At 44.2% G+C, this 12,204-nt stretch overlaps 1 protein-coding gene and 1 non-coding gene across 8 annotated transcripts in view; both read left to right on the forward strand.

The window, feature by feature from the left end:
- TRNAK-CUU (transfer RNA lysine (anticodon CUU)) lies at nucleotides 1-73 on the forward strand. The gene has a single exon. It is a non-coding gene; the product is annotated as a tRNA-Lys (tRNA).
- Nucleotides 74-627: 554 nt separating this feature from the next.
- Nucleotides 628-12,204, forward strand: part of MORF4L1 (mortality factor 4 like 1) — a 37,486-nt gene continuing 25,909 nt past the window's right edge. For 4 of the 7 annotated variants that reach the window (XM_059714501.1, XM_059714502.1, XM_059714504.1 and 1 more), the window contains exons 1-6: nucleotides 628-729; nucleotides 5,599-5,645; nucleotides 6,873-6,940; nucleotides 8,622-8,675; nucleotides 9,391-9,477; nucleotides 10,936-11,016. In XM_059714501.1, the coding sequence (XP_059570484.1) occupies nucleotides 690-729; nucleotides 5,599-5,645; nucleotides 6,873-6,940; nucleotides 8,622-8,675; nucleotides 9,391-9,477; nucleotides 10,936-11,016 (377 nt within the window). In that variant the 5' untranslated portion in view covers nucleotides 628-689. The remainder of the gene's footprint in view (nucleotides 730-5,598; nucleotides 5,646-6,872; nucleotides 6,941-8,621; nucleotides 8,676-9,390; nucleotides 9,478-10,935; nucleotides 11,017-12,204) is intronic. The other 3 variants (XM_059714503.1, XM_059714505.1, XM_059714507.1) reach the window with 1 other exon arrangement.

Below are 12,204 nucleotides of genomic sequence, written 5' to 3' on the forward strand. Positions count from 1 at the left end.
GCCCGGCTAGCTCAGTCGGTAGAGCATGGGACTCTTAATCCCAGGGTCGTGGGTTCGAGCCCCACGTTGGGCGCATGCTTTTCTTCTCTTTTCCCCCTTCCCTTTCCTTAGTCCGTTTTGCAACCCAGCCCCGGGCAGTGAATCACGCCCCTAAGGGCATTAAAGCACCGTGCAAACCTTTGCTGAGCCTGCCCAGACTCCTGCTGGAGGCACAAACCAAGGTCAGATGGAGCCCGAGGCTTTCCACGTGCAACCCTGGAGCGTGCCCGGGAGCTCAGGGGGAGCAGTGTCCACCCACAGTGCAAGCGCAGAGGGCACGCACACACTAGCTGGCTGCCGGCACTAGGCAGCACACTTCGCAGACCCTTCTTCCTGCAGCCTAGCTAGGAGAGCCCCCAGGACTACACGCCCCAGCATGCCTCGGGGCAAGCCGCGCCTGCGCAGAGCAGCGCCGGGGGCGCGGACTCCGCCTGCACAGAGCAGCTCCGGGGCCCGCCAGCCGGACTACAAATCCCGGCACACCTCTTGGTGGACCACGCCTGCGCAGAGCGGCGCTGGGGCGGACTACAAATCCCGGCCCGCCTCCTGCTGAGTCGCGCCTGCGCAGAGCGGCGCCGGGAGGGGGGGGGGGGGCCCGGCTGCAAGGCGCGAGGCCCCGCGGGGGGCGGCGGCGGGAGCGTCACTTATAAATGGCGCCCAAGCAGGACCCCAAGCCCAAATTCCAGGAGGGTGAGTGCGGGCCCCGGCGGGGGTGCCTGGGGGGGCAGTGGAGGCAGGGTGCGTGTGGGGGGGGCAGGCTGGTCGGGGGGCTGTGTTGGGCAGGGTGTTGTCTGGCGAGGGGCTGGGTGGGTGTGGGGGGTGTTTGTGGGTGGGTGGGGTATATTGGGGCAGGGTGGGTGTGGGGTGATATTGGGGGGGGCAGGGTGGGTGTGAGGGGTGTTTGGGGGAGGCTGTATTTGAGGGGCCGGTTGGGTGTGGGGGGCGTATGGGCTGGGCAGCGGGATGCTGGGAGCTGCGGGGCCGCGGCGGCTCGGCTGGGCGGAGACCCTGCCCTCGCCCTGCGCCGAGCCCCCCCCGTGCGCGCTGCCAGCGCCTCGGGCACAGCCCCACATCCCCCCCCACCCCCCCAGCCGCCACCTCTGCGCTGGGTGGGGAGGGCACGCACCACACCAGAAACAAAGGAAATGGCATTTCTCCGGGAAGACGAAGCAGCGGCTGCGGCAACCCCGGAGGCGAGGGGAGGCGGCTGCGGGTGCGTGTCCCGTACCTACGGCCAGGTGCTGCGGCAGGGCCCTGGCCCCGCTGTCCTGGCCAGCGCCCGGCTCGGGGGCGTCCGCCTGGGCAAGAGGCCTAGACGCTCCATTTTACAGGAGCTTGCAGCCCTTGGGAGGCTTTCAATGAGGCCTTTAGTTCAGCGAGGTTTGGACTCCCTCTCTGGGAACACAGGGCAGTCTGGTGGCTACAGCTCCCTCTTTTTTTGTCTTGATCCGATGCCAAAGCTCAGTTAATATCCTCTCTGTCTGCGGTTTTTTTCCTTCCCCATAGCTTTCAGCTCATCTGTGAGCATTGGCGGGGGTTTCTGCTCCCCTGAAAATGAGCCTGTATTTTGTTTTCTCACTGGGACGCAGCGAAATAATCTGCTGGAGACCAAACTTTCCTTAATAATAATAATAATAATATTATTTAGTAGAACTGCAAGGATTTTTCACTTCCTGGGTTGGGAAGTATGCATTTACTTAAGTTTTAAAAGATAATCCTGTTAGGGTCTTGACTCCTGCTTTACAATAGGCCTTTTATTACATCTGACTTCAGGATATTGGAAAATACAGTGTGGTCATTATAACGGTGACTTGGAGCGCTGCTGTAACTATAGTGGACTCTGTGTTGGCATCACAACCCCTGTTTTTTTGTTTGTTTTTTTTTAAGCGTATGAAGTCTTAATTCCAATTAGGATGTGACACAACAGACACAGTGTCTTGAAAGATGCAGGGTTTTATTATACAAGATCTGATTTTAATGTAGCTGATGGATGAAAAGTCAGGAGATTTAGCTAAGTCTTGACTGCTTCTGAGCAGTGTTTTGTGTAATACCGTTGCTGGCTTCTAAAAAGAGCCATTTGCTATAGATGGTTAAAGTAGGGAGCTGGTTAAAAAAGGCAGTAATTTTACATACTTTGTAGCAACCTTTCAAAACCATGTTCAATCACATATCAACACTGCGTCCCACGGTTTGATATGTAGAGCGTGGCTATTGTGTAAAAACCTCAGGAATTTCGAGAGGATTATGGTAAATGTTGCGTTATAATCCTTCCACTAATATTGGATTGGGTGGAGTGCAACATTTTGTATAAAAACACATCAGTAAAATTCCAGAGGGAAATGAAGCGGGTTTGTAATTTAGGGCATTTTAAAACTTTGGTCAGAAAAGAAAACTTCCATAAAACCATATTTTTAGAAAGCCCTAAGACCAAAAATAAGAGTTTTCACAATCGTGGAGGAGGAAAAAATGTAAAATGAGAGGGAGCAGTAAAAAGTGCTTATGTTTAAACTCGTATCCCCTGTAATGGCCCGAACTCAAATATTCAGACTCTGAAAATAAACCGTGTAAGCGATTATCCCCGGCTACAAAGAATAAATGGAACATGAGCAGCGAGAAGGGAATTGGATTTTTAATCCAAGACATGGAGGAACAGTAACTTGCTTTTAAAAGATGATTTTCATGTTGAGTCTCCCTTTAACAGTGACTCGCGTAATGCAGCCATCGTCTACTTTCTCCGAGATGATCTTCTAACTGAGACATTTTGGAAAGTGAGAGGGAGTATGTATGGCTTTTTATAGACGGCTTAAGATTTTTTTTTTTTTTTTTTAAAGGGGTGCATTTTGTTGCAATTTAAACATATAGGTGGAAGGACTTGTGGCACTTAAATGCATGTATTGAGAGGTCTTAAATATGATATGCTGCTCTCTCACTTTACCTTAAACAAGAGACTGAGTAACCTTTACATTTACACTTGGACTTAGGGTATTTTTAGTAGATTTCTGTGTGGGGCATTTTTACGGGAACTAGCAATTGGCATCTGATTCGACCTGGCTGAGGTTAAAGGAATACTTCCCTGGTGGGGGTGAATCGGGTTATGTATCTGGGGGGAAAATAAAGGTTCAAGTGAGAAGTCCAAGTTGTTGGGTGGGGGAGAGGGGTTGGGTAGGTGTGAGAACTGGTGCCCCTCCCCCCCCCTATCAAATTTAATACTGTTTCTCTCTCAGCCACTGCCGTGAATGCTTGTTTTCTCCTGCACTTAAAAACCCTCCAGTGACTGAGCTTCTGCAGCCTCTAGGTCATTTGTTCCAGTGCCTAATTATGGTCACAGTTAGAAACGTCTTCCTAACATCCAACCCAAAAATCCCTTGTTGCAACATAAGCCCATTACTTCTCTGTCCACTGGGGACAAGACAAGGGAACCATTGATCACTTCACTTTTTTTGTAAAAACTTTCTATTTGAAGACTATAGCAAATCCCGCCCCTGTTTAGAAAGAAGAAGAATGCACAATTCTTCCAGCCCTTCCTTGTATGTCAAGTTTTATAGACCTCTAGTAATATTCATTGTTCTCCTCTTGATTCTCCAGTTTGTCTGCACATCTTATAATGTGCAGTACCCCAAACTGGACGCAGTACTTGAGGAGACGCTTCTGAAGTGTAGCATACAGGGGCGAATTGCATCCTGTGACTTGCAGCAATGCTTTGGGTAATGCATACTTGGTCGGATACGGCTTGTATTTGTTTATTTTGCATCTTTATTATGCTGTTGACTGATACTTGGCTTGTGATGCATGGTGACGCTCGGATCTTTTTCTGCAGTAGTACAGCGTAGCCAGTCATTCCCCATATTTTAACTGTATGTGTAATTTTCCAAGTGTGCTTTGATTTCATTATAGTGGTTGATTGGGGGCGGGGGGGAAGGGAAGGGAAGGATTCATTTTGGGTTACAAAGTATTCTTGGTCTGTATTTGCATAGAGTTCTTAACTTACAGCTTTCAAAAGTGAGCAATTTGTGTGTGTAAACAGGGCATGTTTTCCAGTAGAATCAACAAACAGTGCAAAAGCCTAATGTGAGTATGATGAACTAATGTAACCATAACTTTTAAATAGCTGAGTTGCATGCTGAGTAACTACTTTTCAGTTTTAAGTATCACTTATGAAAGCAGTTGTAATAAATGCACAAGACTTCACTGGTAGTTTTCCTGCTGAAAATACGTTTCAAAGCTTAGAAATGTCAAACTAGCCTTGGTAAACAACAAACAGATGTCTCTGACTACTCTGGACAGGCTCTTTGTTATCTTGGATTTTCCCTATCCTAAAAAAAAGTATCTTTTTCTTTTTTCCAGCCCGGGGAGTATGTGAATTCTACAGATTAGGATTTACAATGACATCTCCAAAATCCTTTTATCATACCACTATGTTGAAGCTAGGAAATAAGTATGGAGTGGAAAAGGGCAGCAGTAAATTAGTAAGGAAACAGACAGTGAAGTTAAAGGCCGATTTTAAAAACATCTTCGTCTGTGGGTGCAGAGAAAGGATGGGCAAGCAAAGGTAGAAACTTTATAAGGAAATACTTGGGAGGAAACATCTGTCCCCTTGGATCTTGTGTTAGATAAACTAGACTTCCACGTATTAAACAATTGCACAGTAAAGATTGTGTTACAGCAAACACTGTAAAAACAATCCTTTCCTGTTCAAAGGTGAGCTACAAGGTGAACCAGCATCTCCCTTTTTTTTTCCTTCTGTGCCATCACATACAACATGCCCTTTTTCCTGCTTTTTTGGGAGGGGGAGAAGACATGATATCTATGAGCAGGCCACTTGGTATGTATCTCTGACCATAGAAATGTTAAGTCCTGAGCGTCAGCCAGGATAAAGGGACTTCTTATTAGGTTTCTGGTGGGCCTGAAATTGAACGTTTGACAGTAACTTGGATTGTTAAGAGAGCACGTTCCTTTTCTTAAGCCAAGCATAACTAAACCGAGCCTTGAGCAATCCAGCTCGGTTGCATCCGGAGTGATGTGTTCCTGCTGAGCTCTTTGCTTCTCGTGCCCTTGGGTTGAAATGTATGCAAAGCCAGAGTCTCGTGGCCCTGTTGAACCGGAAGGCCATGAGGTGATGGAGGTGGAATCTGGGTCGGGCCTGAGGTGGGGAATAAGGCTTCTGAGCAAGTCTATCATGGCTGCTATCCTAGGCTGGGCAGAACATAGCACTCTGTGCCACTTGAATGTTGCATCTGCCTAACCAGAGATCCTGGGGTGTCCGCAGCCTCTTCCAGTGTGGCCTTGTGTTGGCCAGCCTAGAAGCACATGGCTGGTGTGGAGGTGCTCCTGTGTGGCTGCTCAGAGGTAGCCCCTCTTGCACACCTGCCTTCCACACAGAGGTGAATTTCACCTTTCAGTACAAGCTTGTTTCTGAACTGAAGTCCTGGTTGCCATTGAATTGCTCAGCATTGGGTGGACTGTGCTGCTGCTGGGCAGGGTCTTGCAGCAGTACTTTTAGTGCAGTGTTGTTTGCTAATATGACTAATCAGACGGCTCTTTTTGCAAACTGTGTTCCAGGTGAACGAGTGCTGTGCTTTCATGGACCTCTCCTTTACGAAGCGAAGGTATGTCAGACTTCTCGCGTTTGCTGAGGACAATGAAAAACGATCCGAAAATAGAACAGCTATTGGCAAGTTACCCAGTAGATTGGATTGAGCTGAGAATTTAAAATAGGCTGAGAGGAAGACAGACAAGAGAACAATAAGCTTGCTTTTATATTTTTCCTTTTAAAAGAACTGTAGTGTGGCCAGGTGTGTGACACTGGTACTTTTGGGTATTGCTATCAAAATAACTTTTTCTGATGTGGGGGCGTAATGCTGACAGTAGGTGGGTGCTTAGAGCAGGGTGGCCGATCAGCTGCTAATAGGCTTGTGTGCGTTTGTGAAAACGTGAATCAGACTTTCATGTTGGTGAACTCCTGAATATTGTGAGAGTGCCTACTCGCTGATTCCAAATATGTCCCCCACATCTTGAGTAGAGGTGGGTGTTACAATATATTAAAGTCATAAATTGGTTTTCCTACGTGTTTTGGCTTCCTGTTTAATCATGAACATTATTGCGATATTACTTCCATCCATTAGTTGTTAAATGTGATATTTTTCTTTGCTTTTAACTTACTGAAGCCCCTTCCACACAGATAATATTTTCTTTCTAGTAAGGTCTTCTGAGAGAAGTTTTCTATCTCTAACATAGTTTGATAATCTGGGTGGGTAGAGAGCAAAATGAGTTACTTTTTGGAATTCAAAACCTCCTATTTGCTTCAGATGCTTAAGTCCTAGGACAAAATGATGCATGTAGGGGAGGAGGATGGAGGCGGATGGGTGTGGAGGTTTAAAAGATGATCTTTAGAGCAGGACACAATCTCCGATGTCCTGGAAGCAGTCTGTCCTAGAGTGAATAGCCTCCATAAAGACCTGACCTCTTGTTAGCTACCCAGCAGTTTAAGATCAGCTCTTTATCTTCTGTTTTGGCTGGGGTCTTTGCCCTTTCTTCTGAATGAAGATGTTAAGCCTTCTCAGTAGCAGTTCTTCTGCGTGTGTGTGTGTGTGTGTGTGTGTGTGTGTGTGTGTGTGTGTGTGTGTGTATATATATATGTATATATATATATATATATATATATATTAGTCCTCCCAATGCCTTAAAATATTTTAACTGAAATACAAAGCAAATAATACTTTTTTTTTGGAAAACTTTCTCCATCATAGGCCAATATTTCAGTGACTTACGTGGGGATTCTTGTGTTTTAGCTAGTCATTTTAGGACTTCTTGACAGAGCTTTCTTGTCTTTCTAGTGTGTAAAGGTTGCCATAAAGGACAAACAAGTGAAATACTTCATACATTACAGTGGTTGGAATAAAAAGTAAGTATTATGTTTCTGAAAACAAGACTTTTATTTTCCTTTGTAGTTTAAGTTAATACTCCAGCTGGAGTGGGACTGGTACTATCAAGCATGTTACCTGAAGGCTCTTAGCTTGGAGATCAGTCTTTGCTGATCTACATTAGCTTAAACAAGTTAATCTTTAAATTTAAGTATGATATGACACAAAGCAAACATTGCTTAAATAATCACCGTGTTCAAAAGAGAAATTTCCTCTTGAACTTTGATTGTGTAGACAAACTGGCTTAGTGTCACTAGACTAACAAGGCTGCTTGTTTGCAGCTGTCCAATGCATGTCTAGGTACAGTTTTCAAAATTCTGAGAGTATGAAGCTAGCAGAAACTATAAAACCATTATTTTTATCATGAGGTGGGGCAATGCTTGCTTGTTGTCAGGTGGAGCGCTACTTTGACTTAAAAAAAAAAAAAAAAAAAGACTCCGTCTATTGTACCCAAGCTTTGCTGCTAAGGGGTATTGAGTAGTAGGAGTAGCCTTAATCAGAAAAGACTGCTCCTAGAAGAGAAGGGATCTCAAGTTTTTAATAGCAGGATTTTCAGTCTCCACCTCACTTCCTACCTCCCATGAGTTTCAGCAGCAGTGCCACTGGGGCTGTGGTTGAGGCTAATGGGAGGCTGGCTATGTTGGTTTTTTTTCCTTGCAAAATAATGGGAATTGAGGAGAGGAGGAAATTCTAGAGTGAGAACTTATCATGGGGGGCTTTAAAGAATCCAGAAGCATTTGCTTCTGGAATTGCAGTGTGGGCATAATTTTACATTCTTCTTTCCCAGTTTCCTAAATCTGAACAGAGGAGCATCCATTTGATTACAAAGACTGATCGCTGATCTCTTTCAAATCAAATCCCAGTTTAATGTCCATGTCATTTATATGCAAGCCACTACCTGTTCTTTGGATGGCGTTGCTGTGCTGCATTCCTCCATGCCCCGCTCCTCTCAGGTTTTCTGATGTGATACGTTCTACTAAAAATGAGCATAAGGGCAATAATTACTTGGTTCTGAATTGCAAAGTTTTGACGCTTCCTCTGCCTGACGAAGGGTAACTGTACCCAAAAGCTTGCAAAGAAGAATTTTTCCAACTATTTGAGTTGGTCTAATCAGGGATGTCAGATTTACCCAAAGAACCTTGTCTGCCAAAGTGGGGTCGGACTCGATGATCTATTGAGGTCCCTTCCGACCCTAACATCTAACATCTATGAAAAGTGCTGATAGAATTTTCACCTTTTCATACTTGGAGTCTACTTCAGGGAGAGAGAGACGGAGCGTAATTTCCAAGAGCCGTTTTGGTTCACCTAAACGTTACCGTGCCATCTCCTGAAGAATGCTCTTGGGCCCGTGAAAGCCTTTTGTGTGTATGGTGTGAAGATTCAGTGAGGTCTGAATTAAAGTTTGTATTGGTGTCTGATATTCTGAAAGCAATGCTCCCTTAAAGCAGTGAGCAGCTAACGGGGTGTCGTAATGCATTTGGAACTGTGGTTCCATCTCCTAAATTCATCTTAACTTCTGGGTATTGATGAGAATGCACTCCTTTCTTTTTAATATGTAAAGGAGTGTGCCATTGGCTATGTCAAATGACTCTTTTTTTGCTTTTCTTTTTCCCCCCACGTTTGCACTAACTGTCTGCCTCTGATTATTTTCTTGCCTTCAAGCTTCCAATTAACTACATTAAAGGTGGCATTGCTGCAGCATCTACACCTGGGACTGTATGGCTTTTTAATTTTATGACTTTATAATTAAGTTATGGCCCTCAATAATACATTAAATGAGTTTTAAATTGCTTGGCTTTTAATGTTTTTGTAAGCCTTGCTAGTGAGGAAACAAAAGTAACTTTCTCATTATGTTGTATAGTACAATTGCATGCAGTTATAGTGTGCTTGTTTAGAAAGCTTCTGTCAACAATGAAAATGTTGAGAGCAAAGATAGTGGCTGAGACCCTTCACTAAGGCCCTGCCCTAACTGATACAGCCTTTAGTGTATATACAGTTGAAAGCAAGGTTTTTGTTTTTGTTTTTTGGGGTTTTTTTTCTTTTTTTTTAAAGAAAACCCTTTTCTTGAGACTCTTGAAACACTTGTACTCTAGTGCTTTCATAGAGAACTTGTTTTTACCACACTGGCATCCTAATCTTGACAGCTTGCCGTGAAACACCAGGATCTTGCTGCATAAATTAGCAAAACTGGGGAAACCATTTGCTTAGGAAAAAACTGAATTTCATTTTCCCCCTGGAGAAATGTAGAGCTTCAGTCGGTGGGAGTATATTTTACCTGGTAACACATTTTAAGTTGGGCCAGCTCGTGACTTGTTATAAAAGCAGAGTTCAGTCTCAAATTCTGTGAAGCTGTTAATTGATTATTGGGAACATAATCTCTGTGTGTATTGTTTTGTAATGATGGTTTGATCGTTTTTGTTTTTTTTTCCAGCTGGGATGAATGGGTTCCGGAAAGCAGAGTTCTCAAATACGTGGACACCAATCTGCAGAAACAGAAAGAACTTCAAAAGGCCAATCAGTAGGTATCTTTTGATGGAGAAAACCCATGCAAATTACATAAGGACCAAACCTCAGCTCATCAATTGTCTATCCAGGAATATTTAGTGTTTGGAAGACTTTCAGAGATGGGCTAGTCATTGTGTCCTCTCTGCTAGTCTTCTTTAGACACTGGTAATATGACCATATTTAAATGTTTATAACTTAGCAGTCAGCAGAGCTTGTCCATGGTTGCTAGATATAACTTTTAAAATTAAAAACGGTGGTGTTCATTTCAAGCTTCAAAGACAAGAATAAAATAGATTGAGGAATAGCCAGTAAGCTCTGAAAACACCAGTTGGATGCATGTTATGCATCCATGCCATCGAGTCAGTTTTGCATGATGGTCACCTAAAAAATATTTTGGAAAACTATGAGATCCTTATGAGATGAGCACACTTATCAGGCAGCTATAATTGCATTGAACTTGTTGAATGCTCTTTTTTTTTTTTACTTGTCGTTGCAAAAACTTAGAAAACCTAGAGTTGTATTATTCCATTTTGTTTTAGAGTGGCCGTTTCTGAAATAGTTCTGGTGCACATTTATTTCTAGTAAAAATGGTCGATAGTACAAAAACAGTCACATCCTGTCAATGTGATTTGGTTTCTGCTTGCCTTCACTAAGACAAGTTCCCTTGGGTGCATTCAGATGATCATGGATGTGTGGTACATGACGCCACAGATCTGCCACACAGGCAGGCGTTCCCCGCACTGCCACTGTGCAGTGAAGGGTTGTTTGTGTGTCGTGTTTCCCTCCTCCCTTCAAAAACAAACAACAAAAAAAAAAGGTTGGGGGGGGGGGCACACATGGCATCAACGCATGCTGCCCAAATCAGGAGCTTGGCCAGCTGGAGCCACACTCCAGCTGCTGGCCAGGCTTCCTGCCATGGCTGCAGCTCCCCAAAGACCCCAGGTAAGGCTTCTGGGGCCAGCACAGTTGCTGGCCTCAGCCTCCCATATCCCACCTGGGGTAACCTACCCCGTGCTAGAGCATGCGTGCATGCATGGGTGTTCCCTAGGGAGAAGTAGCAGTGGCACAAGGTGCGTCACTGCCACTTGTCCCCAGGGAATCAAATATTCCCGCTCGTCTGGATGTGCCCTCTATTTCCATTCTAAAGCCATTCATGAAAAGCCCTCTAAATCAGGGGCTGGCTATGTTTTGGGGCAGAGTGCCAAAAGCAACTGCAACCTTGACTTCCTAGATGTTGGCATGCCAGCAGCAGATGGTGGGGGAGCCATAAGAGGCCTGATCCTTGTGGCGGCACAGTCCCATCCCCTGTCCTGCCGTCTGCCTCGAGGTGCGTGTGCCTTCATGTGCCATGTCCTGGCACCTGTGCCAGGGGTTGCTTACCCCGCTCTAGATGTTTTATAGGCTGTGTCCTTTCTGGAAAGGCATTGGCTTCTCCTGCAGTAACATCTTATTGCCAAATTTGTTTTTAAAGGGAACAGTATGCAGAGGGGAAGATGAGAGGTGCTGCTCCAGGCAAGAAGACATCTGGTCTGCAACAAAAAAATGTTGAAGTGTAAGAAGCTTTTCTTTTCTTTAAAAACAGAAAAATCTGTTGGCCAGTTGCACTCAAAAATCATAGGTAGCACTTTTTTCCCACAAGGCCTATATTTTGAGTGCAATAGCTGGGCTAAAAAACTCTCAAAATACTAGTTATATTATGGGGTATCTATTTTGGCAAGATACTTTTCTGTTCAAGAAAGCGCTTCCACATAGCGCTCCGTTAGCTGAGGCAGAATTCATGTTGCCTGTTGTAAATGGCTGAATTCACTTTACTTTCTGTAAATGTTGCTTCAACGTTTACATATCATTCCTCTTAAATTATTGAACTGAAGTTGTATGATAACGCATCGTTTTTTGCATGTTAGATCTTGGTAAAACTGAATCTTCTACAGAATGGTAGGAATAGCTCAGGTTATGAACAGTATTTCTGGGAACAGGAATTCAGCTCAAAAGAATACTTTGCCTTGAATATCCATCTGTTCAAATAGGGTTTAGAATGCAAATAGAACTTTTTCATTTGCTGTTCATAAAATGCTAGCTTGCTTACCAAAGGCTGCATTTTGTTCTAATTACTCCATTTCTTCCAAGCAAAGCAATGCTAAGCCCATGTGTAGGCTTTAAATAAAATGGCTTGGTATTTTAAGATCAGGAGCTGAATAGATTAGAGGCGAGCTTGGATGGTTATTGTAGGTGACATGTAATCTCAAAATACTCAGTGGAATTTCTCCGCTCCATTCTTTTGTGATTCATTGAGGCTTATGTAGCCTTATATTTGAGGATTCCTTCCTCCATTTTATTTAGTGTTAAAATGAAATGGCAAAATTTCATGACTCCACACAATTCAATGGATCACTTTATTTGGGAGTGTGGAGGAGAGAGAGTCCTGGCTTTGCTTGATTTTTGTGTTCATTGCTAATGTGATCTTTTGGAAACTTCCAGCTGTTAGCTTGACTTGTTTTTGTTCTTCACTAGGAAGAAGGTGTTATTGACACCATTTTCTATGAAGAGTGTTGGTGGAAGTCTCAAATCTCGATTTTAGGCTTTGTATCATTCTTGCATATTATTCATAAGTATGTCCATGATCTGAGTGATACAGTGATGGGTCTTACTGTGCAGCTCCAAACTTGGGTCCAAAGCCATTTCCAGCTAACTAAACTATAGAAGGGTATCTGGATCTTCAGGTTAGGGACTCAAAGGTGGC

This window comes from Alligator mississippiensis, chromosome 11 (assembly GCF_030867095.1).
Source record: "Alligator mississippiensis isolate rAllMis1 chromosome 11, rAllMis1, whole genome shotgun sequence".
Lineage (NCBI taxonomy): Eukaryota > Metazoa > Chordata > Crocodylia > Alligatoridae > Alligator > Alligator mississippiensis.